The sequence below is a fragment of the Epithele typhae genome, assembly GCF_022376455.1.
Source record: "Epithele typhae strain CBS 203.58 chromosome Unknown BXZ73scaffold_17, whole genome shotgun sequence".
NCBI classification, from domain to species: Eukaryota; Fungi; Basidiomycota; class Agaricomycetes; order Polyporales; family Epitheliaceae; genus Epithele; species Epithele typhae.
In genome coordinates this window covers 155153-178806 of record NW_025954208.1, presented here as the reverse complement: position 1 = coordinate 178806, position 23654 = coordinate 155153, and the positions used below count along the sequence as shown (strand labels likewise).

The following is a 23654-nucleotide window of genomic DNA, read 5'->3' as shown; positions in this document are numbered from 1 at the left end:
TAATACTGCAGGGATGCGTGACGGTGGGTGCATCAAGGATGGACGCACCGGCGGGACTTCCTTTTGAGTGATGACAACCCTTTTCGCGTACAAAAACCCTGCTGTTCCCTTACCCAGAGATGGCCTTGAACGTGGACGATCCGTGAAACTGTGGAGTACATGTGGTTCACCACCCCTTGTTACAACCGACCCTCGGGTGAAAAGGTGAGGTATCTGAACAAAGCTTCCGTTAATAAGTAAGTTACAGTGGGGTGCTGTGGAGAATTTAGTACTAGTCTGGGGTTAGGGCTTTTCTGATCACGTGTGCAAGGTCTGCTCCTTGAGTCTGACTGCCCCATGCATGGAACATACTACGTCCTGTCTCTGCTGCTTCGTCTGTCAACTCCCTCGTATATCGTGTCATCACAAAATACCACTCAGTCAAGCCACGCATCGAATGAGGAACACGTCTGGACAAGTGGAGGCATTGGCAGCATGAAGGAGTCCGTGTCGCACAAGGCGCCCAAAGTCATGTACGCATTACCCTGAACCGTTATGCACGAAAACCTCTGACATACCTCACAGAAAAAAGCTTCAGTTCAGTCTACTGGATAACCAGGACGCTGTGAAGATATCTGAGTTTGAGGTTACGCATCGTGACCTCTACACTGCAGTAGATCGCCTTCCGGTGAAGAACGGTGTTCTGGATCGTCGTCTCGTAAGCCATGCTCCATTCACGACGCGGATAGTGTTCCAATAGACGTACAGGGAACCACGGAGAAAAGTGCATTCTGCGAGACATGCGGCCTGTCGTCTGTGGATTGTGTCGGACATTACGCGTACATCAAACTCGTAGTCCCAGTCTTTCACATAGGCTATTTCAAGCACACCATTGGGATCTTGCAGTGCATATGCAAGGTATGTCGCCATCCGCTCCATGCATGAAGGAGAGTCCCAACGTCGCCCCAGACCTGTGCCAGGGTGCTTCTCGAGGAGTCGGATCGTCGAACATTTCTCAAGCGTTTTCGAAGGTCGAACCTAGAAAATTTGCAGAGGCAAACCTTCATCAAGGCTGTTCTTACGCTGGCCAAAAAAACAGTCTACTGTCCCTACTGTTCAGCCACCAACGGGACAGTGAAGAAGGCAGGGGCTCTCAAGATCATCCATGACCGTTTCCGCGCGAAGAAAACCGCAGAAGAGATGGAAAAGTGGAAACAGACTTTCGGCCCAGCTGTCGAGGCGCAGAAGGAGCTTGCCGCGTATGTCAGCAAGGCCATCTATGAGGATTTGAACCCTCTGAAGGTTCTCGACCTGTTCAAACGGATCTCCAACGAGGTATATCGTTCATGTGCGATTTTGACGTCGTCATTGACGTTGTATATAGGACTGTGAACTGCTGGGACTGCGGCCAGAGTTTGGGCGACCTGAACAGTTCATCTGGCAGTATATTTCTGTCCCTCCAGTTGCAATCCGTCCATCAGTCGCGCAGGACGGCGCTTCAAATGAGGATGATCTCACTGTTAAGCTAACCGAGATTGTGCTGAGCAACGCACTTATCAAACGCGATCTGCTCAAGGGTGCTCCTACCCCGCGATTCATGGTGAGAATGCTCTTCCGTTTCATGACTGTAGTTCTCATGGGTGATCGAATAGGAAGAGTGGGAGTTCCTGCAGCTTTCGGTAGCGATGTATATCAACTCTGAGCTCCCAGGAGTCCCTTCGCAAATGGGCCAAAAGCCTATACGTGGGTTCTGCCAGCGACTCAAGGGAAAGCAGGGTCGCTTCCGAGGCAATCTCTCAGGCAAGCGGGTCGACTTTTCGGGTCGCACGGTCATTTCACCGGACCCCAATCTACGCATCGATGAAGTTGCCGTTCCGGAGCGCGTCGCGAAGATCCTCACATACCCCGAGCGAGTCACCTCTCACAATATTGACAAGCTGAAGAAGGCTGTGCGGAATGGATGCGACGTCCATCCTGGAGCCAACTACGTGACCGCCGGCAGCAATGGGTTCAAGAAGTACCTCAAGTTTGGGAATAAGGCTGCCATTGCGGATGGCTTGCGCCTAGGTGACACTGTCGAGCGCCATGTTGTTGATGGTGATATCGCCCTGTTCAACCGGCAACCAAGCCTACACAAGGTATGCTCGCTATGGTTATTGGGGAAGTATACTGACTGGTTTGATCTGTTTCGCAGCTTTCAATCATGTGCCACCGCGTAAGTCACGTCATATCTTATATGTGCTCGTATGACTCATCGTCGTTTTAGATAAAAGTACGCCCGTGGCGATCTTTTCGACTGAACGAATGTGTTTGTGGACCGTACAACGCCGACTTTGATGGAGACGAGATGAACCTTCGTAAATTGCTCATTTGCCATCCCTGCATATCGATTGACCCCTGTTGACAGACGTCCCTCAGACAGAGGAAGCACGAACAGAGGCCCTGGAGCTCATGAACGTGAAACACAACCTCGTGACGCCTCGCAATGGCGAACCAGTCATTGCTGCCATCCAGGACTTCATCACGGCCTCCTTCCTGCTCTCACGACGAGACACATTCTTCGATCGCCGTCAATTTACTCAGATCTGCTCCTACTTCTGTGACGCCCATTTGCAGATCGACATCCCACCTCCCACAGTCTGGAAACCGGTCAGGTTATGGACAGGCAAACAGGTTTTCAATGTCCTGATGCGACCCAACAAGCAGTCCAAGATCTTCGTCAACGTAGAGGCGAAGTGCCAAACACGCGATATTCCCGAGCGCCAGTGCTATCCTCGCATCAGTGAACCCATCCCTTCCGATCTTTCCCCCAACGATGGGTGGCTCGTCATTGTGAACAGCGAGATCATGTGCGGTGTGATGGACAAGGCCACCGTTGGAAGCGGAAAGAAGAAGTCTGTTTTTGGAGTCATCATGCGGGATTACGGACCGCACGAAGCCGCCGCTGCTATGAACAGGGTAGCGAAACTCTGTGCACGGTACCTTGGCGAGTCCTTACGATATCACTGTCGGCATATCACTCATGAATTAACTGGCTATATTGCAGCCAACTGCGGGTTTTCGCTTGGTATCAACGACGTAATACCAGGGCCCATCTTGTCAACAAAGAAGGATTCCATGGTCGAGGCTGCCTACGCCGCGTGTGAACAGTTGATCATCAAGGCGAAGAAGGGACTTCTCGAAAACAGGCCGGGTTGCGACCAGGAGCAGACATTAGAGGCCGAGATCGTGGGCGTACTGTCCAGGGTTCGAGATGATGTTGGAACGATATGCATGCAGGAGCTCAGTCGGCACAACGCTCCGTTAATCATGGCAACCTGCGGATCAAAAGGTGCGTATTTTACTGGTCAAGCGAACTTGCGACGTACTGACGAGCCACAGGTTCGGTCATCAATGTATCCCAAATGGTGGCTTGTGTAGGGCAACAAGTCATTTCAGGCCAACGCGTACCGGACGGGTTTCAAGACCGATCTCTTCCTCACTTCCCGAAGAAGTCCAGGGAGCCTCCCGCCAAGGGTTTCGTCCGCAACAGTTTCTACTCCGGTCTAACTCCGACAGAATTCCTCTTCCATGCCATATCTGGTCGTGTGGGCTTGGTAGATACTGCCGTGAAGACAGCAGAAACTGGCTACATGCAACGTCGGCTCATGAAGGCTTTGGAGGATCTCGTCACGCACTACGACTCGTCGGTCCGCAACGCCGCCGGAGGCGTCGTCCAATTTCGTTATGGGGACGACGGTTTGGACCCAGCATGCCTTGAAGGTGACGCGCAGCCTGTCGATTATGACCGGGCATGGCGGCACGCTTGCGTATGTATCTCGAATTTTTTTGCAGAGTGATATCATCCAATGACGCTCATGCAGTCAGCTGGCGCTAGATCCGCGCGCGGGCTTTTGCCCTTCGAAATCATCGAGTTCGTTGACCGCGCATTGGCGACACCCAAGTTCACCTCAGAATGCACGGCGGCATATCTAGCTACGATCCGCAAGTTCCTTTCCGAGAACATCGCTCAAAAGCTCGCGGACATACGCAAGCGACGCGGCATGTTCGATGCCTTGGAGCGTGATGATGAGTGGGATGCGGATACCGACCTTTCCATGGGAGCTTCGAGTATGTTATGAGTCTGCTCCTTCGAATTCTACTCACTCGAATGCAGGGGCGAACGTGGTCGCTGTGGACAATATCATCAAGGTCACTGAAGATCAGCTCAAAATGTTCTTGGATATCTGTTGGACCAAGTATGTCAAGGCGAAGATCGAGCCCGGTTGGTCCTTTCGCTTGATTGACGTGAGGTGTATGCTAATAATATCTCGGGATAGGCTCCACTGTTGGTGCCGTCGGCGCACAATCGATTGGCGAACCCGGTACGCAGATGACGTTGAAGACTTTCCATTTTGCCGGTGTGGCCTCCATGAACGTTACACTCGGAGTGCCTCGCATCAAGGAGATCATCAACGCAGCCAAATCGATTAGTACACCTATCATCAGTTGCAAACTTGTCAACGTGAACAGCGAAGCGTCCGCTCGTATCGTCAAGGGTCGATTAGAGCGCACATGTATCGGCGATGTGCGTCACTCATGCCATTCATACCTAGGGTATCTAACCTGATCTGAGGACGTTCTAGATCGCGTCGATCCTCGAGGAGGCGTGGGCTCCGGAGTACACTTACATCGGAATCATTGTCGACATGAAGACTATCCAGGATCTCCAGGCACGTCTGAAGTGGCTTGACCGATGAGGCGCACATCTAACTTGATCGCTAGCTTGAACTCACTCTTGATGACATCAAGTGGGGTATTGTAGCAGCGAAAAAGTTGAAGATCAAGCAAGAGGTACACAATCCACTTATCTCCCCAACCACTATCGCTGATTGTACAACAGGCTATCACCGTCATGCCTCGCAAGAACAGGCTCCGTGTTTACGTCGAAGGCGCAGACAAGTACTACCGGCTTCGGGAGCTCAAGCGAGCGCTTCCAGGTGTAGTGGTGAAGGGTGTTCCAACAATCCGTCGTGCTATCATCAACATCATAGACAAGGACAACACTAGGGGAAAGAAAGGCGAGAATGAGTTGCTTGTCGAAGGTTATGGTCTACAGAAGGTCATGACGGCCCAAGGTGAGGTTTTTGCACGTGAAGAAAGGGCACCAGGTTATGACACCATTTCCAGGTATCATTGGGGAAGAAACAGTCTCGAATCATGTCCTTGAGGTAGCGCAAGTGCTTGGCATCGAAGCCGCGAGGAAAACCATTCTCAACGAGATCCACCTGATCATGGAGAAACACAGTATGAGCATCGATCCGCGACATGTAATGCTGCTCGGGGATGTGATGTCGTACAAGGTATGAGCTGCCTCTTCTGCTCGGGAGTCGCTCAGGTGTTAACGCGGTTGTGTACAGGGCGAGATTCTAGGCATCACTCGCTTTGGCGTGGCCAAGATGAAGGACAGCGTGCTCATGCTGGCCTCGTTCGAAAAGACGACGGACCACCTGTTCGACGCGTCTGCATATGGCAAGACTGACGCTATCGCTGGTGTGTCCGAGAGCATCATCATGGGCAATCCCGCTGCAATGACTGGTACCTCCATGTGTGTGTTTTTCATGCTTTCTCTGCGCCGCTCATTGACGTCGGCGACAGGCCTGCCCTTGTGTCTCCCGCGCCTTCCATCGGCAAGCCAAGAAAACTGCTTTTCGAAGGAGCTTTGTGAACTGCATGAGCATTTGTTGTACCATATCATTATCATTATGATCGCAATGTATCCATACAAGTGGCGGGGAGATAGAAGAGACTCGACAAGCGTGATACAGAACTTCACGGGGGCGTAGAGTACGACGCTGAGCATATCAAAGCCACCGCCCTGCCCGGATGCACCACGACCACGACCACCGCTATCGTCTCTTGACTGCACGGATGGCATGGCCCCCAATCTCGGTGCCTTCGTCGCAGCCCCTAGGTCTGTGAACTCGACGTAGCCGAAACCGTGCGAGCAGCCGGTGTTGCAGTCTGTCTTACATAACGCGCGGAGAGACAACCTCGCCGCACTCGCCTGCGCGAGCCAGGAGCGGTCGTTCCAGGAGCGACCGACGAAAGGCGTCTGGGTCCCGCTGGCGTCTCCCTCGCCGGTGGCATCGCTGCCTTCTTCGCGGGCGCGGCAGAGTCGTCCTCAGGCTCCTAAGCCGCACCTCCGCGTTAACGATATATTAGGTATATCTCCACAAAACATGTCATCAGCGGGTCTGGCATGATGTCCGCCTTTCTAGCGCCTGACTTCGCTTTCTCAAACCCGCGTGTCGGTTCTCACAACTCTCTCCCCTCGTATTGGGAACGGGAACCTGTAGGTTAGGCTGGACAGGAGCCTGCGATCGCTGGTGACTTTGGCGTCACAGACGCAATAGTATTTTCCTCCCGTATGGCCGCTCCATCCGGTCGAGGGCATGACGTAGCTTCTGGGTTGCCAAGCCGTCGTTGTCTTCGTCTGACAGGTCCAGTATTTCGTGTTCTGGTTCCTTCAACTGAAAGCCACGTCACCGTCAGCTACATTCCATCCAGTTGCCTCTGGCACCTACCTGAAGCGCAGTAAGGACATCCATGAGGTCCTCACGATCCTGGCGGCTATGCTCTTTATACCACCGGCTCTGCCAGTGGCCGTGGGCTTGGAGGTTCTTGAAGATGAATGCCGAGGTCGGCAGGGCGAGTGGCTGCTTAGACATAGCGCCGTACGAAACCAAGTGCGCGTTCTCGCCGAGGTAACGAGTCATGGCCAGAGTAGTTGGTCCGCCTACGCAGTTCAGCATCAGGCGAATTGGCTGTCGACCCGATGAGTAAGTGCTTATCGGGTCGGTGCAAGAATTCAAGTACGTACGTTGCCCGCTGTCCACTGCTTGATGTTCTTGCCGAGCGTACGGTCTTCGAGGGACTCGTAGGTGAAGACATGGTTGGCGCCGAGACTCGTGAGAGAGGCGATGAGGTTGTCGATGTCTTGCCTGTATGTGAACAGTTAAGGATCAACTTGCTGGGCACCGTTCGCAATTACATGCCTTGTCCGCACAAAGTTAATGGTCTTGATGCCCTTGCGAGCAGCGATCTGAATCACGGCTTGGCCGACCTTCCAGGAAGAAGCCATTCAGCAATGTTGCCAACAGATTGGATAGTGAGACCAACCGCGCTATTGGCACCTGAAGGAGAGCGATTAGCGAGGACAGTTGCAAGGGAGAGGGACTAGTCGGTCACCGTTCTGGAGCACCCAATCTCCCTCCTTGAGATCTAGGAACTCATGAAGCATACAAAATGCTGTCGCGGGGTTCACCTACAACATTGAAGTCACCACCGGCCGCAATCGTAGGGGAGACAACTCACAGCAATAGTAGCAGCGTTGACTTCGCTGAGGCCCTGCGCAGGGAGCTTGATTGTGTCGTCTGCCCGAAGGGTACGAGTGGTTGACCATGTTCCCGCTTGCTGCTTCCCACTGATGACCCAGTCGCCGACCTCAAAGCCTTGCACGCCGTCGCCGACCTCGACGACTTCGGCGAGCCCTTCATTACCGCCAACGGAAAGCTCCTTCCCAGAAATTGTGACGCGCGTGGGTTTCGCGGGGTACACGCCTTGCACGATGTTGATATCGGAGGGGTTGATGGGGGACAACCTGAAGCGCACATTTAAGGCACCAGGAGGAGGGGGCGGTAGCGGCTCGTAGGACTTGACGGAGAGGACTTGGGTGGGATTGCCGTTCTCAGAGAAGACGACGGCACGGTTGAGCGCAGGAGCTGAGGAAGACAGTCGCGCAGCGCACAGACGGACGGCGCGCAGCGTGTGTGGGCGCGCGAGGCGGGTTGCAGCCTGGTGAAGGAGAGAAAGGAGGGGAGCCATGCCAGAGTGCGGGGATAGGCGGTATCGTCCGACCGCTCACGCTCATCCAATCCGTGTGGCGACGTAATGGGCTTCCACGCCGCACGTGACGCTACCACCGGCGCCTGTGCCCACATCTTTGCCAGCCGGATAAGACTCGGAGTCCCCGTCACTGCTCGTCTCTGGCCTCCGCCCACCCGCCCACCGCCGCCATGCTCCCCCGCCACCTCCGTCGTGCGCTCCTCACCCCCGCCGCCCCCGCGCAGATTCGTGCTATGTTTCTCGCGCGGCAGGGCCTACGCCCTGTCCCGCTCGCGCTTCGCCCATCCCTGTCCGCCGGCCTCCCCGTCGCGTCCTTCCACTCGTCCGCGCGTCGGCAGAACAACGAGCCGCCCAAGTCGCCGTTCTCGATATTCGTTGAGGTGCTCAGGGAGGAGCTCAAGAAGAACCGCGAGCTACAGGACAACGTGAAGCAGCTCCAGGGAGACGTCGAGAAGTTCCAGGACTCGGAGGCCATGAAGCGGGCGAGGGATGCGTATGAGCGTGCTCGCGTGCGTAGCGTGTTGAGCGTTGCGTCTCGTGCCTGAAGTTGACCCGGTGCTCGTGTGCAGTTGACGTCTAGCATCAAGGAGAATCCTCGTTTGCGGGCGGCCGCTGAGGAACTCAAGAAGGCTGGGATCAAGGTCGGTGACGCGGTAGGAGAGGCCCTCAAGACCATGGAGGAGAGTGAGCTTGCGCGAGCGGTACGTGCCCATGAAATCTCCCCTAGCTTATGCTCACCCTCTACCTGTCTCCAGATCTCTCGTGCTTCTGCTGCCGTGTCGTCCACGATCGAGAAGACTACGGAGCCAATACGGAATACGGCTGCTTACAAGTCCCTCTCCGACACCATAGCGGATGCTCTCGACGACAGCGGCAGCGCAAAACACGCTGGATTCGAAGAGAAGGAGGCGCGGCGTGCACGGCGCAAGCTCCGTCTCGAGAAGGCTGGCCGGAACAGCATCTCTCGCACCAAGGCGAACCCTGAGTATATATCTCGTACATATTACCAGACACCATCACCATACTGACTCCATCCTCAGAGCTGGTCAGGCCATGATTCTCCACAAGAATTCACCCAAACAGGAGCGGTGGAGCCAGCTGAAGGGGTCGAACCCGCTCCTCCGCCAGTTCTTGGAGCTCAAGGAGCGGTACGACGAGAGCGAGAACCCGGTTGTGTCTTCCCTCCGATCAGTTACCCAGACGATCGGCGGCTGGTTCGACGAGAACGAGAGCGCGCAAGTACAGCGACTCATGAAGGCCATGGACTCGACGTTCAACCTGGAGAGCTTCGAGCGCGAATTGCGCGAGTACATCGTGCCCGAGGTCGTCGACGCGTACCTCAGCGCAGACCGGGAAGCCCTCGAGGCGTGGTGCGGCGAAGCGGTGCGTGTTCCGTGGCGCACGCGATGCACATGGTGGCTGATAGACGTGGATTGCAGACGTACAACGTCCTGTGGGCGACCATGGAACAGTATCTCAAGCAAGGACTCATCAGCGACAGCAAGGTTCTCGACATCCGGCAGGTCGATATCTCTTCAGGGAAGATTCTCGAGAACAACGTCCCCGTGTTCGTGATCACCTTCGCGACCCAGGAGATGCTCATCTTCCGGAATGCGAAGACGGGCGAGATCATGGTTGGGGCTGAGAATAGGGTAGAGCAGTGTCACTACGCCGCCGTCATCACGCGAATGGAGGAGGAGCTCGACAACGAGCTTACTGGCGGCTGGAAGATCGTGGAGGTGTGTACGGCGAACGTCTACGCAAATTTTGCATGCTAACTCTTCCGCAGATGGGCCGGAGATCTGCGCGCCAGTACATCTAGGACTTCATCCATCCCTACACATACAAAAGTAATCCCTATCACTATTCTCGTCGTCCTTCATGCCGTCGCACGCCACCCACCAGCACTTACGCACTCACTCACACTCCCCGCTCACACCTAGACTACTTACTCGTGCTTCTCTAGACCATGTAATGTTGGACGATATGCGGCAGCCATCATGGGATAGGGAACTACATTAATGCATTATAGACAATCCATTACATGACATAGTAGCAACTTTTGCATCGTGAATAGCGTGGTGGGTGGGTGAGGGGAGGGGTGTGGCAACGGACGAGAGCGTAAGTGATCTAGGAGTGTCCCGGCGACGAAGTCTAGCAGAGGTCGAGGAAGCGAATGAGGGCAACGAGCTGGAAAGCTCAGTGTGGGCGCGTCTGCGGGTCGTTCTCGCGCAGCGCCGCCCACACGTCCTCGGTCGCGGCGAAAATGCGCTGCTTGATGCTCCCGGCGCTGTCGAGCGCGGGACGGACGTCGAGCGAGAACACGGGCGAGCCGTCGGGCTCGTCCGGCGCGGAGTAGTAGTCGATCACGTAGCGGACCTCCTCCCCGTGCGGGCGGCGGACGACCCAGTCGTGTCGGTCGAAGGGCGGCTCAGAGCTGGGGTGGGACGAGCGGGTCAGCTCGGCAGGTCAGCGGGCGGGAGGCGGGGAGACGCACTTGAAGCGAGAGGGGAGCAGCCAGCCAGCGAAGAGCCAGAAGCGGGCTTTGGGCGAGAGCTCACCAGGGCGGCCCTTGAAGCGCGACAGCTGGGGCACGGCCGTGCTGTTTGTCGGGACAGGACCACCCCCGTCAGCCCGAGGCGGACGCGGAACGGAGGAAGGAGAAAGACACGCACGGGTCCTCCCTGCGCTCCCACTTGACGATCTCCTGCCAGGCCTCCTCGTTGAGGAAGTTGTGGATGTGGACCATCGTCTCGACGTGCTCCTCCGGGGTCTCCCAGCCCTTGCGGACGAGCGCGTTGTAGAACTGCTGCGGGGACGGGTACTCCCACCGCTCGCCGGACGCGTCCCCGCGCGGGATCGTCGACGTCTCGCGCTCCGTCGGCAGCGCGGCCGCCTGCGCGGCCGCCATCGCCTGCGAGAGCGTCGGCATCTGGTTCAGCGGGTTCAGCTCGGGGGCAGAGGGCGCGTCGTGCTGGATCGGGCATTGCGCGGGCTTGTCGTGTTGGATGGGGCACTTCGCGGGAGCTTGCGCCTGCGCCTGCGCTTGCGCCTTGTGGTCTATTGGGCACTTCGCAGGCGCGGATGGGATGGCGGAGGAGGAGGCAGTGGCGGAGGAGGAGGCGGCCTGACCCATGGGTGCAAATTTCGTCGGGCGCGTAAGGTGGGAGGAAGAGGGAGGGAGGAGGCTTGGGATGGTGTCGGTCAGAACAAGGTGGCAGAGGTGATTTCAAGCCTTGCCACCGCCAGATCACCGCAAAGGCCCCGGCCCGCCGGAGCCGGGCACGAATTTCAACGGACACGGAAAACCGGATTCCGAAGCCGTCCGAACGGCTGGCTGTTGTTGACCAGTGCGGGCGGACTCAATTCACACAGCAAGCACAAGGCTCAGCAGCAGAGAGTAGGGTGGCAGAAGACGTGTACCCGGAGGTCAAATTATGATACAACATGCACATGCAAGGACGAAGAGCGAAGAATGTAAACGAGGGTGAGCGTGATGACGAGGCAAATGCGGAGAGTACAACATGGCATGCACAGCCAGAGAGGGTGATAGATAGAGCAAAAGGCGGAAACAGACTTTATACAGGCGAATTCTCGAGACCTCCATAGAGTGGTTGTGTCGGAAAGCGCGACGCCGCTCGTAATGGGTTGAACATGCTCGAGTAACCGTCAAATGCCGGCGATACCTGCGATGTTGGCGGCGGCTGGAAAACCCCCGTTGGGGGTGGGGAAGCCGCGAATGGATCTCGCTCTGGCTGGACGACGGGCGACTGCGACGACCCTCCCAGAGCGAGCGCTGAAAGCGTCGCGTCGATGGACCCCGTGGCCTCAGTCCGCCTGCCGAAACGTGAGGCTCCGGATCTGGAAGAGCTGCCACTGCTGCCGCTATTGCTGCGGCTGGGGGCGGCACCGTCGCGCTCCTTCTTTTTGAACATGTTGGAGAACATCTTCTTGATGTTGCCGGACGAGGTCGGGAACCGCGGCTTTTCGCCCTTGTCGAACGTTGAGAGGCGCGGGGAGGTGTGTGGGGAGGATGAGGTGGTAGCGAAGGAGGAACGGGGGAGCGCGGAGAAGAGGGAGGAGACGGAGGACGCGGAAGAGTGGCCGTGGCCGGAGCTGGAGCGGGGCGAGAGCGGGTCGTTGAGTTCGAGTGATGGTGGGCGTCCGCGAGCGAACGAGCGGGGCGTGTTGCCGAACGTAACGGGTGACGAGAGCGGGCGGGGTATCGCGCTCTGACCGGAACCTGGGCGAGGTCGCGCAGCCTGGGGAGAAACCTTCGATGGAATGAGCGCTCGTTCTGGCGCAAGCACGACCCTGCTCACCTGGCGGAGGTTGCCGTTGTCGTCAAACGGCAGCTGGTCGTCACGGAAGTTGACGATGCTCTTTGCTGACCAGTTGTCTTCTGCCGGGGACTGCTGTGAGGGGGTCAGCACAAGGACACTGAACGAGAGGGCATTATTCACATCTCCATAGATGACATATGTCCGGTTTTTCCGCAAGACTGACGGGCTGACATCCTTGTCGTCCTGGTGGACTGATAGGGTATCTAGATTGGTATTATGCTCCTGGAACCTCCCCAGCGCACCCACGCTCTGATTCCGTAGCCGTGGTTGCGGCATCCGTGCCTGGAGCAGCACAGTGTCGTTGGTGGAAAGCCTCAGCGATGGCGGGCGCTCGCGGGTTCTCCACTGGTCTGGTGGAGGGACGGAGGCTTCGAGCTTCGCCATCTCACGCACGACCTGGTCGTGGGGGATGTTCGCGGCGGAGGCGAGGACCTCCTTCATGTCCTGCTCGGAGAAGGACGCGCGGGGAAGGGCGCGGACGGGCAGCGCGCGCTCGTGTTCGGTGATGAGCAGTGCCTCGACGAACTCACCGAACTGGATGAGGTCGGCGGCGACGTCGGCGCAGTCGCTGGTGAACATGTTGAGCGCCTCGACGAACCAGAATGCGACGTCCTCGTCCATGTCCGGGAGCGGGTCTTCGGGGCCGACGCGCCTGAGCATGAGCTCGAGCGCGGCGAACTGCGAGGCGGCGGCGGAGAGCTGGTCGATGACCTCGACCATGGTGAGGACCTCTTGCTCGAGGGGGGAGTACTCGGCGTATTCGATCCCGGCGCTGAACGTCGAGGTGTTGATGACGGGAAGGTCCCCGTTGACGTAGTCGAACATGTCCGATGGGTCGTCTTCCATTGCAACGGACGGGTCGAGGTATAGTGGGGGTTCAGCCATGTCTAATGCTGGGGGTCGGTGGGGCTGGCGATGTGGGGGCTCGCGGATGAGAGGAGCGTTATTTGGAGGGACAAAGTTGGATGTTGACACGGGTAGACTGATTGTGCGGTTATGGTTCGGGGTGGATGGGGAGCGTGGGTAGGGTGAGGTTGGGTCTTGGGCGTAACAGTCGTATATCCATAGGTCGTCCATCGTCACTTGTCGCGGGCTGCCCATCGTGTCCTGCACGTAGGTGGGGTTCTTTACGCCGACTGCGGGAACGGGACGATGATGAGGCGGGGGCTCTGGGGGCGGGGCATGGACAGAGGACTCACCTGGCGACCGCTGGCCAGTATGGCGGGGGAGCCCAAAGCGGGCCCTATAGGGACTTTCCTCCGACTCCTTAATGGGAGAAAGCATGGCCAGCCCGGGCATGGCGATCTACAGGAAAGAAAAGGCCAAGAAATATTGACAAAGTCCCTGGCAATGTCGTGCCGCCGGGTGAACACAAGCTGACATGTGACTGGAGAGCGCTTACCAGTGAGCAGTCGCCGGGAGAGAAGGGAGAGGTCAAGAGAAGAGAGCGAAAGCCTGGACGAGCAGAGGGAGTGCACCGCCGTCGTCGCGTCGCCCCGTGGCTGAGCGGGCCCGGGCGTTATAAGGAGATGACGGCGGGCGATTGGCGCGTGGGCCATCAAGGCCTTGATGGAATCATCCGAAGGGAATGTCGCACGTCATCCGTGCCCCCTGCAAGTCGACAGCGACCTTCCCAGCCCCCGTGTAGTATGCCGACGCCGACAAATGGTCTACAAACCGCTGCCCAGGCTCGTGAGTCAGGCTCGTTGTACGTCAGGCCGGTCCAAACGAAGAAGGAAACATGACAGTTTGTCGGCTCTGCGGAGGTCCAACGCACGACTAATTCCTGTTCGGCGCCAACCTCCATCCCAACTACGCTTCGGACACGCTTCTCGTTGCTACCAGCCGGGTGCGCTGGAACATTGACAAAGCGGCGATGGAACGAGGAATCGGAGAACGCCCATGTATGGCTCTCCTTTCCCGCAAAGTACCACAGAGCGCTTCTCCATCACATCAGAGCTCACTTCGCTGGAGACTCGCGTGAGGAAGACTCCATGAGCCGGGTAACGAACCCATCTGCTCGCAAGCATCTGAAGCTCGTCCCTCAGATTGTCCAACAATGGGAGAGTCAGAGACTAAGACACCAGTCCAATTAGTCCAGTCAAACAGTCCCAAGAAGCACATACAACAAAGCCGACAGAGTGGATAAGCCACCGCAGGACTACCAACCGAAGATAAGATCCGAGACCTGGCCCAGCATGCCCTTCGACGGCGACATCTGCGCGCCGCCAGGAGGAACTGCAGGAAGGAGCGCCGTCGGGGCTGGGATGGCAGCCGGAGCGCCCGCGCCTGGGCGACGGAACGCGGACGTGGACGGCGCGAGCTTGATCGGCGTCCCAACGGTCGGCGTCGACGGCGCGGAGTGCATGTCGAAGTCGTCGACGCTCATCCGCGAGTTCGACGGTGCGAACGAGACCGACGGTCCTGGCGAAGGCGTCCCGTGTTCGGGGCTCGACGCGCCGAAGTCGGGCGAGCTCAGCGAGCCGCGCACGAGCTGCGAGCCGATGAGCGCCTCCGCTTGCGCTGCATCCTGTATGAGCGGACAGGAACGGCGGCAGTCAGCGAGACGCGATGGGCAGGGCGGCAGGAGCGGGCAGGCAGGGACGATGGAGACGTACAGCCCACTTGGCGCCGACCATCCACGAGCCGCCGAGGATCTCGCCGTTCTTGCGGATCGCGCGCAGGGCGGACGCTGCGTTGTAGTATCCGATGCGGAAGCAGTTGAGAACCTCTGCGCTCTGCTCGACGTCGGTGCACTCGCCGAGAGAGCGGAAGTACTCGACCGTGACGCTGTATTTGTCTTGAGGGTATCCAAAAACTACGATTTGCAGAGGGGTGGTATTGTGCTGGGTGCTGGGCGCGGGTTTTGGGGTCGTTGGTTGTGCAGAGCGGAAAAGAGATGTTCGGCTCTGAGAAGCAGCGACAGAACTCTAGAGTATTCGTGATTATGACATGCGGAGCAAGGGGGTGGAATGGTGAACTCACCCTCTTGGAGAACCTCGACGGCTCGGGAACTTCGTTCACAATGTCATTAACGGAGACCATGGGTGGCGCATCCTCGTCGTCCATGTTTTGTCGTGTCCTTTGTCTGCCATCGGTATTACATGAGGTGTGTATTCGCCAGAAAGTCATGCATACCTCGAGCTCTCGAACATAGAATCCATCCCGAAGTCAGACCCTGGTCTTCCCGTAAACGAGTGGTTCATTTTGGCTTTCGTAGCTACCAACGGAGGGTCGTCACGCAGCCCTGGAGGCGAAGACTGAGGAGAATTAGACGGCTGCGGGAGCGGTCCGTAGGACACAAAACGTCTCACACTGCTCTGGTTCACAGACTGCAGGAACACGTCAATTCATATACAGAAGCCTCAGAAGGCGTGGCGGCGTACCATGAGGTAACCCGATTGATAGTGGCTCCTTGACTGGGAAAGACTGTCGCCCAGTTGGGAGCCCATGCCGAGCGAAGAGCCCATGTTCATGCCCATGGATCCGCCGCGGACGTTAGGCGAGGTCGTAGACTGATTGAGGTTCGTCATGGTGTTCATGCCCGCGACGGAGAAGGGCGAGCCATTGTATTGAACAGAATGTGAGTGCGAGTGCTGGAACTGGTTGCGCTGCTCCTGAGGGCCTCCATTCGGCGCGGGTTGCTGAAACGAGTTCGTGCTCTGGAACATGGTGGGTGAGGGGGTGGAGAGGAGGAGAATGGGGGCTGGAGAAGGGGTGGGTGGCAAATACGACGCGACGCGACGAGCCGAGCGCGAGGCGCGGGTGGGTTGAACCGCACACGTGATACAATCTCCTCGATCGCGCGGAGATCTGAGCTTTTCAGCCACCGTGCGGCTTGAAAACTCTCGCAAGGCTGGGACTGGGCTTGACTCAGCCGTCTTGCTGTATATATTCTCTCGTCTGCGCGTCCGTATCTTTATCTGCTTTCTTGTCCCGCTGCTACTTTACGACCACATCCATATCTGTGGTACTACGACTTCACGCCCGTAATGTCGATCGATCCCACCCTTTTTCCCTCCATCGGCTCCGTCGCGGACCAGACCGAAAGGCTCCCCGTCGAGGCGCAGGCGGTTGATGTTACGCTGGACGAGGAGCGACCAGTGCAGGAGATTGAGTCGCTCTGTATGCGATGCGAAAACCAGGTGCGCAACGCCTCGCGTCTGGCTGCAGAGCATATATGCTGAGCTTCAGCCCAGGGAATGACTCGTCTCTTATTGACGACGATCCCATACTTCCGCGAGGTCATCGTCATGTCCTTCCGGTGCGAGCACTGCGGCTTCGCGAACAACGAAGTGCAGTCCGCCGGCGCCATCCGACGTGAGTCGATGCCCTCAATCTTCCCCGCTGCGTCCCTGCGTCCTGAACCCCGTGGACAGCCGACGGTGCCGTCTACACGGTCCGCGTCCTCGGGCGCGACGACCTCGACCGCCAGATCGTCAAGTCGAACTCCTGCACGGTCATCATCCCCGAGTGGGAGCTCACGATCCCGCCCGGGCGCGGGCAGCTCACGACGATCGAGGGCCTCATCCGCGACATCATCACGGACCTCTCCGCGGACCAGACGCTGCGCCGCGTGCAGAACCCGGTGGCGTACGAGAAGATCGAGAGCATCCTCGACCGCGCGCGCGAGGCCGTGCCAGGGGGCGACGACGGAGAGGAGGACGAGGCGAGCAAGGACGAGGTCGGGCCGCTGAGTACGCCGAAGAAGGCGAGCCAGATCGACGTCCCGCTCACGCCGTTCACGGTCAAACTCGACGACCCGGCGGGCAACTCATTCGCGGAGTTCGCGGGGAGCATGGCGGATCCGAAGTGGAACATGCGCACGTACCACCGCACGAAGCAGCACAACATCGAGCTTGGACTCGTCGCGTCAGACGAGCCTGGTCCTGAGGCCGTGGCCGCGACGGAAGATGAGGAAAGGATTGGAGGGGGGTTGGAGGGTGAGAACGAGGAGATCTACATCTTCCCGGGGACGTGCTCGAGCTGCGGTCACCCGTCGGACACGCTGGTCAAGAAGGTCAACATCCCGTATTTCAAGGTAGGCAATGCAAAGAGGTTGTGCCAATCCGAGTTGGGATCTAACCTACGCTGCGCGGAATATAGGACATCCTGATCATGTCAACAAGCTGCGACAAGTGTGGATACCGGGACAACGAAGTCAAGTCGGGTGCTGCGATCTCAGAACAAGGCAAACGCATCACGCTCGAAGTAGAAGACCGGGAGGACCTGAGCCGTGATATTTTGAAGGTGGGTGCAACGTTGTGTTTGTCAGCACTGCGCTTAGACTGAGATTGATTGAGCGCGCAGAGCGAGACGTGCGGTCTCAGCATACCCGATATTGAACTTGTGCTTCAAGCTGGAACACTGGGTGGCCGATTCACGACGCTTGAGGGTATCCTTGACCAAGTGTACGAGGAACTGTCCGAGAAGGTGTTTGCCTCTGGGGACGCCGTGGACGACGGGCATGCGTTTGAGAACTTCCTCAAGAAGCTCAAAGCGGTACGTACCCTCGAAATCTCCCCGACCACAATCCATTGATCGTCAATGTTGGATGATTGTCATGCAAACAGGTCAAGAACGCAGAGCACCCGTTCACGCTCATCCTCGACGACCCGCTCGCGAACTCGCACCTCCAAAACCTGTACGCGCCAGACCCCGACCCGAACATGACGATCGAGATGTACGATCGTACATGGGACCAGAACGAAGAGCTCGGGCTGAACGACATGAAAGTGGAGAACTACGAGGAAGACGCAGAGCCGCCCAAGGAGGGGGCTCAGGCCGCGACAGCATGATGATGTTGCTGGGGGTTGCGCCGTGTTCTGCTTTGCCCAGTATATTTAAATAGAAGTGCCCTTACTTGTACTGTTCAGCGACGTACATGTTGTATCATACATTCACTACCTCGTGGACCCATGGCCGGAGACGCCCATGGACGCGTGATGACTTCATCGGCTGCGTCGAGTCGCAGGTTGACTCAATCCATCGACCACTTGGGCGAGTCTGCCCCCGTTCCTGCACAGAAACACCGAGATCCTACATGTCTGCTCTCGGAGGTATGTCCCGCTGGATTCCCCTCGAAAGCAACCCTGAGGTCTGTCCTCGCCGACTTCGATGAGCCTCGCGGGTCAGCTCACCGCTCCGCCGCAACAGGTCCTCACGCAGGCTAGCCATCCTCCCCCCGCGCTCCCATCACTCTCTCACCGTCTTGTGCGCCTTCACTAGTGGGCCGTGCGCGCGGGTCTCGTCAAGAGCCAGGCACACTTCGAGGACATCTACGGTCTCGACGATGAGGTGAGTGGCTCTTCGTCACTCAATCGAAGCTCATGTCCTCAGTATCGTCCTGGACCCCAAAGCTGCTTGCGATGGTCACACAACCGGTGAAAGCCGCCATTCTCCTGTTCCCGATCACAGAACAGTATGAGAATGAGAGGAAGGCACAAGATGAGCGGATCGCCGCTGAAGGTCAGCATCCAGTGGACCCGACCGTGTTCTGGATGAAGCAGACGGTGAGTGTTGCAAGCCGTTTCGTCTCAGAAGTGCGCCAAATGAGGTTTACTTGATAGATTTCGAATGCTTGCGGGACGATGGCTCTTCTGCACGCAATGATCAACGTGCGTGTGTCGGATGCCTCTGTTTGCCTGTGTGCTGCTTACTGTCAACGTAGTCGGACGTAGTGTTCGCCCCCGAGAGTGCCATCCAAAAATTCATCGACATCTGCAAAGGTACCAGCCATCCGATCGGCTCTGCGCTCACGCTTCCTGACTTGGAAACTGACAGAACAAACGCCTCTGGAACGCGCAAAGATACTGGAGACCACCCCGTTGTTCGCCAACATCCACGCGGATGCCGCGGCGGGTGGGCAGTCCGCGATACCCCCGAATCTAGACACGGACCTGCATTTCACGTGCTTCGTGCAAGCTCCGAGCCCACCGCGGGATGGCGTGGCGGTTGACAAGACGGAAATGCGCCTACTTGAACTCGACGGCCGCCGCAACGGGCCCATCGACCGAGGGGTATGCCTCGACTTTCTGAAGGTGCGTCGCAGAACGGTGCATGCAGCGTCTGTCTCACTTGTGTTCGCCTGCAGGATGTAGGGAAGGTGGTGAAGGACGTGTACATTGCGCAGACGGCGAACGTGAACTTCAGCCTCATCTCGCTCTCGGGGGGCCCTTTGCCGGAGTAGGCGGCGTGCGATGAAAGGGCGATGTGGAAAACATGTACGTTATCGCAGCCCATGCCAGGGCTGGGTGTAGCGAGTAAGAGCTGCAATGTGATATTTCGGAGCGGTTTCAGCTCTCCAGTTTGACGTCCCCTTTGCTTCGACCTGCCCGCCCGTCTCCGTTCGGCGGCCCCTCCTTGCGCTCGTGCCCGCTCTTCTCGACACCCGACACCCATCACTTGCGACACCTCTCTTGACCCTACCATGACCCGGCACTCTGTGGACATCGACGGCGGCCCTCAGCAAGTTAGCCTTGACGGTGACACTCCCTCCAAGCAGCTCCTCGTTGTCGACGCTATCTTTTGCCTCTTTCTCGTCGAGCTCGCTGGCTTCGTCGTCATCACTCGTGGCCTCCTGCTGCTCTTCCAAGTAGCCCACATCCGTTGGATCCAGGTCATCAAGGGTGGACACCTCGTCGTCTGCACCTTCTTTCGTCTCTGCGGCTACCTTGTGGGCATTCCGGCTGCCGTCGCACTTCTTCACGGACCTGCAAGCATGGCACCCACCATGGACGTCCTCTTCGAGATCTCCGGTCTTGTCTCCTCTTTTGGAACACACCCTCTGAACACAGTCCTGGGCTTGTTTGTGGCGACTTTCCGTCTTTTGGACCTCTCGTTGGTCATCAACCCCGCTGCCCTCTCCGATGAGTGGACAACCCTCTCCTCCCCACAATATCCTCCTGGCACTGTGTTGCACCACATCGTGCGCCCTTTCTTTGTCCGACACAATTCCACGTCCAGCGCCAGCACCAGTTCCGCCGGCTCCTCCTCGTCCCTCCACACGCTCGTGTCCGCTTCCAGCGATCATCAGCTCGCCAAGTCCATCGACGCATCTTCCACCGCTCTCCCCCCGCCTCCCCTCCTTAACGCCGCGTCGGCGTTCACCGGGCTGGTCGCCGCCAATGCCTCGCCCGTTACGAACGGGCTCCCGGCATCCGCATGCGCTCTCCCTGGCTCTGCAGGAGTCGCAAGCACCGAGGAGGCCACCGCCAGGACGTTGGCCGAAATGACCGAGGATGAGCACTGGACGACGCCCCCGCTGCCAGCATCCGAGCAGGACGAAAGAGGCAACGCATCCAACGACTCTCAATGTCAAGGCGGAGGCTGGCCCCACCTCAGCGGCGGGGGCGGCGGCAGCGGCGACAACTCGCTCCGCGCCGCCTGGCGCGACTTCGCCCTCCAGCCGATCGCGGAGGAGCCGGAGCTGCAGTCCCTCCCGTCGTGCGCGTCGACCGCGGCGGCGACGGCGGCCGCGTCCGAGGGCTTCGCGCCGCTCGTCTCCGCCCCGTCCCTCTTCAGCCTCGCCGCGTCCGAGAGCGGGCACCGGGACGGGGACGGGGACGCGCTCGGAGCTGGCCCGGCGGAGGACGAGGCGTCCTGGCCCGGCGAGACGGAGGTGCCGATGTGCAGGGCGTGCTTCGTCGCGCGCGCGACGGAGGGCTGCTATGCGCGTCCTGCCCGCCCCGGGCCCGGCTCTTTCCCTGCCAGAGAGTGGTCGACGCCGACGAGGTCGCCCATCGTCGTCCGCGCGGACGGGGCGGGCTCCGCGACCATCAACTTACAGATACACCTCGTCTTGGAGCAGAAACCGCCCGGCTTCGCCCGTTCTGGAGGTGACCGTCCATTTGGTGGACGAGACCAGTTTGACTCCCCAGGCATGGCGTCTTTTGCGTCGTCTTCGTCTTCAGTCTTCTGAGCAACCATATGACCTCCCTCTGCCCTGTATGTAGACTTCACGCGCACTATACTCCCACATACCCTTCTGGCATCCTACATATCTTCTGAGTTTCCATGCGTGCAACTCGAATGATGAGAAGAATCACCCCAAAGAAATGCAGTCAACTCAATGCCATTGCTGGGAACAGTCCAAGCCGCAGTGAAGGCCCACAGTCATGTCGCTATTACGCAACCATATCAACGTCCTCATTGAGAGATCTGCATGATGGTAGTAGGTAGGATAGGGAGCAAACTAGCAACATTTTGTCGTAGGTCTACCGTCAATGCTTACGAGGAGAACGAAGAAACATGCTCCTCTACGACCTTCTTGATCTTCGCCTCAATGTCAGGAGTGATATTACCCTTGGCGATCTCGGTGAGGAGAGCACCCTCGGTGGCAGTGAGGTGAGCACGGAATTCGGCCTCCCAGCGAGTGATCTGGTCGACGGGGATAGGGTCAAGCTGGCAAGGGCGTCGTTAATGCATGTCGACAACAATGCGCGAATTCAACTTACAAGACCGTTGACACCAGCGTAGATGATGGGGACCTGGATCTCCATGGAGAGCGGCTGGTACTGGCCTTGTTTGAGAAGCTCGGTCAAACGAGCACCACGGGAGAGCAGGAAGCGCGTCGAGGCATCGAGGTCGGAGCCGAACTGGGCGAAGGCAGCGACTTCACGGTACTGCGCAAGGTAGAGCTTGAGCGAACCGGCGAACTTCTTCATGATCTTACTGTGTATGAGAGGAATGAGCCGCGAGCTATGGTGAGATAGAGAAGGCACTCACGTCTGGGCCGCGGAGCCGACACGGGACACAGAGAGACCAACGTTGATGGCGGGACGAACACCACGGAAGAAGAGCTCAGCCTCCAAGAAGATCTGACCGTCGGTGATGGAAATGACCTGCGGGCAAAATTTGAATACGAAGAACTAATGCAGAGAGAGTAGAGAAACTCACGTTGGTCGGGATGTAAGCCGACACATCACCACCCTGGGTCTCGATGATGGGGAGGGCGGTGAGGGAGCCTCCACCGAACTTGTCGTTCATCTTCGCAGCACGCTCGAGAAGACGAGAGTGGAGGTAGAAACGTCACCGGGGTAGGCCTCACGACCGGGGGGACGACGGAGAAGGAGCGACATCTGACGGTAGGCGACGGCCTGCTTTGAAAGGTCATCGTAGATGATGAGCGCTAAAGGAAGCGTGAACGACTAGGGATCCATAAACGCTCAGAAAGTCCGTACCATGCTTGCCGTTGTCACGGAACCACTCGCCCATAGCACAGCCAGAGAAGGGTGCGAGGTACTGCAGGGGAGCCGCCTCAGAAGCGGTGGCCGCGACGACGATGGAGTACTTCATGGCGTCGTTCTCTTCCAGGGTCTGGACGAGCTGAGCAACGGTGGAACGCTTCTGGCCGACGGCCACATAGACACAGTAGAGCTTCTTGTCCTCCTCGGTGCCGTCGTTCCAGCGCTTCTGGTTGAGGATGGTGTCAATGGCGACAGCGGTCTTGCCCGTCTGACGGTCACCAATGATGAGCTCACGCTGACCACGGCCAATGGGCACCATGGCGTCGATAGGCTTAATGCCAGTCATCATGGGCTGGTTAACCGAGCGACGGGGAAGAATGCCAGGGGCCTTGAGCTGAGCACGACGACGCTCAGCGAACTTGATGGGGCCTTTGCCGTCGATGGGGTTGCCGAGGGCGTCAACGACACGGCCAAGGAGGTCAGGGCCGACGGGGACGTCTACAATCTGGCCGGTACGCTTGACCGTGTCGCCCTCCTTGATGGCACGGTCGTTACCGAAGATGGAGATACCGACATTGTCGGCCTCCAAGTTCAAGCACATGCCGCGAATGCCAGAGGAAAACTCAACCATCTCTTCGGCTGTACGGATGGGACATATAAATTCGCTGGCAGAGTCGGTGGACGTAACGCGACGCACCCTGCACGTTCTTGAGACCCCAGACACGTGCGATACCGTCACCGACGCCTGAGAGCGACACGTCATTGAGCGAGTGGACGGTGGAAAAGAAAGACGCGTAGAACTCACTCAGAACGCGTCCGGTTTCCTCAACGTTTGCGCCCACAGAAGTGCCAGCTATGCGGGACTCGAGAATCGAAGAGACCTCAGACGCAGCTGCATGTGACGTGTCACGAGTGCCCCAGCGGAAACATCATGCCGCGACGATGATGGAGGAGGGACGAGTAGAGATCAGGCTTAGACGTGTCGAATGAGGAACGCGGACACGTACCGGCCTTAGCTGTCGCATATGAGCGAGAGGCAGCCGGGGTGCTGCGAACAGCGCTCTGCAATGGGCATTGTTGAGCACGGCACAAGGGGAGAAACGGGGACCGGACGACGGTGGACGCACTTTGGAAGCGGCCAGCGCGGCGGCGCGGACGGAGTTTCGGAGGGCGACTCTGTGCATGGTGCGAGGAGAGGGAAGGAAAGTGGGAGGGTGAGATGTCGAGCGTCCGTAGGGAGGTCCCGGGTCACCAAACT

General features: G+C 58.1%; 10 protein-coding genes across 10 annotated transcripts; 5 read left to right on the top strand and 5 right to left on the bottom strand.

Annotated features, from left to right (window-relative positions):
* Positions 1-474: 474 nt before the first annotated feature.
* Positions 475-5686, top strand: BXZ73DRAFT_89389 (beta and beta-prime subunits of DNA dependent RNA-polymerase; the record flags this gene model as incomplete). Its single annotated transcript, XM_048025255.1, has 19 exons — positions 475-512; positions 565-697; positions 748-897; positions 949-1314; positions 1364-1579; positions 1632-2117; positions 2246-2336; positions 2387-2965; positions 3026-3310; positions 3361-3788; positions 3843-4089; positions 4136-4243; positions 4299-4546; positions 4605-4691; positions 4744-4812; positions 4862-5096; positions 5149-5321; positions 5379-5566; positions 5617-5686. 19 exons carry the CDS (start codon positions 475-477, stop codon positions 5684-5686), a joined length of 4197 nt encoding a protein of 1398 aa, XP_047878902.1.
* A 673-nt stretch (positions 5687-6359) lies between these two features.
* BXZ73DRAFT_45323 (NAD(P)-binding protein) lies at positions 6360-7845 on the bottom strand (the record flags this gene model as incomplete). Its single annotated transcript, XM_048019494.1, has 6 exons — positions 6360-6491; positions 6546-6785; positions 6842-6957; positions 7000-7084; positions 7199-7285; positions 7336-7845. 6 exons carry the CDS (start codon positions 7843-7845, stop codon positions 6360-6362), a joined length of 1170 nt encoding a protein of 389 aa, XP_047878901.1.
* A 191-nt stretch (positions 7846-8036) lies between these two features.
* On the top strand, positions 8037-9688 carry BXZ73DRAFT_89387 (mitochondria import inner membrane translocase TIM44 subunit; the record flags this gene model as incomplete). Its single annotated transcript, XM_048025254.1, has 6 exons — positions 8037-8375; positions 8436-8567; positions 8622-8851; positions 8907-9249; positions 9306-9605; positions 9656-9688. 6 exons carry the CDS (start codon positions 8037-8039, stop codon positions 9686-9688), a joined length of 1377 nt encoding a protein of 458 aa, XP_047878900.1.
* Positions 9689-10065: 377 nt separating this feature from the next.
* BXZ73DRAFT_45339 (cytochrome c and c1 heme-lyase) lies at positions 10066-11002 on the bottom strand (the record flags this gene model as incomplete). Its single annotated transcript, XM_048019497.1, has 3 exons — positions 10066-10303; positions 10364-10468; positions 10536-11002. 3 exons carry the CDS (start codon positions 11000-11002, stop codon positions 10066-10068), a joined length of 810 nt encoding a protein of 269 aa, XP_047878899.1.
* A 442-nt stretch (positions 11003-11444) lies between these two features.
* BXZ73DRAFT_45405 (uncharacterized protein) lies at positions 11445-13508 on the bottom strand (the record flags this gene model as incomplete). Its single annotated transcript, XM_048019508.1, has 3 exons — positions 11445-12281; positions 12330-13345; positions 13409-13508. 3 exons carry the CDS (start codon positions 13506-13508, stop codon positions 11445-11447), a joined length of 1953 nt encoding a protein of 650 aa, XP_047878898.1.
* Positions 13509-14370: 862 nt separating this feature from the next.
* Positions 14371-15880, bottom strand: BXZ73DRAFT_89385 (uncharacterized protein; the record flags this gene model as incomplete). The annotated part of the gene is made up of 5 exons (XM_048025253.1): positions 14371-14739; positions 14828-15139; positions 15195-15297; positions 15348-15469; positions 15596-15880. The coding sequence occupies 5 exons, from the start codon at positions 15878-15880 to the stop codon at positions 14371-14373; spliced, it is 1191 nt and encodes a 396-aa protein (XP_047878897.1).
* A 321-nt stretch (positions 15881-16201) lies between these two features.
* On the top strand, positions 16202-18007 carry BXZ73DRAFT_100361 (zf-ZPR1-domain-containing protein; the record flags this gene model as incomplete). Its single annotated transcript, XM_048014556.1, has 6 exons — positions 16202-16354; positions 16409-16529; positions 16589-17250; positions 17316-17459; positions 17520-17711; positions 17783-18007. The coding sequence occupies 6 exons, from the start codon at positions 16202-16204 to the stop codon at positions 18005-18007; spliced, it is 1497 nt and encodes a 498-aa protein (XP_047878896.1).
* A 263-nt stretch (positions 18008-18270) lies between these two features.
* On the top strand, positions 18271-19398 carry BXZ73DRAFT_45260 (cysteine proteinase; the record flags this gene model as incomplete). The annotated part of the gene is made up of 7 exons (XM_048019477.1): positions 18271-18306; positions 18438-18506; positions 18569-18721; positions 18779-18826; positions 18880-18937; positions 18993-19249; positions 19303-19398. The coding sequence occupies 7 exons, from the start codon at positions 18271-18273 to the stop codon at positions 19396-19398; spliced, it is 717 nt and encodes a 238-aa protein (XP_047878895.1).
* Positions 19399-19638: 240 nt separating this feature from the next.
* BXZ73DRAFT_100359 (uncharacterized protein) lies at positions 19639-21129 on the top strand (the record flags this gene model as incomplete). Its single annotated transcript, XM_048014555.1, has 1 exon — positions 19639-21129. The coding sequence occupies one exon, from the start codon at positions 19639-19641 to the stop codon at positions 21127-21129; it is 1491 nt and encodes a 496-aa protein (XP_047878894.1).
* A 308-nt stretch (positions 21130-21437) lies between these two features.
* On the bottom strand, positions 21438-23580 carry BXZ73DRAFT_89382 (ATP synthase F1 alpha subunit; the record flags this gene model as incomplete). The annotated part of the gene is made up of 10 exons (XM_048025252.1): positions 21438-21611; positions 21665-21881; positions 21936-22051; positions 22107-22208; positions 22238-22338; positions 22391-23035; positions 23094-23141; positions 23202-23288; positions 23404-23458; positions 23524-23580. 10 exons carry the CDS (start codon positions 23578-23580, stop codon positions 21438-21440), a joined length of 1602 nt encoding a protein of 533 aa, XP_047878893.1.
* Positions 23581-23654: the final 74 nt, after the last annotated feature.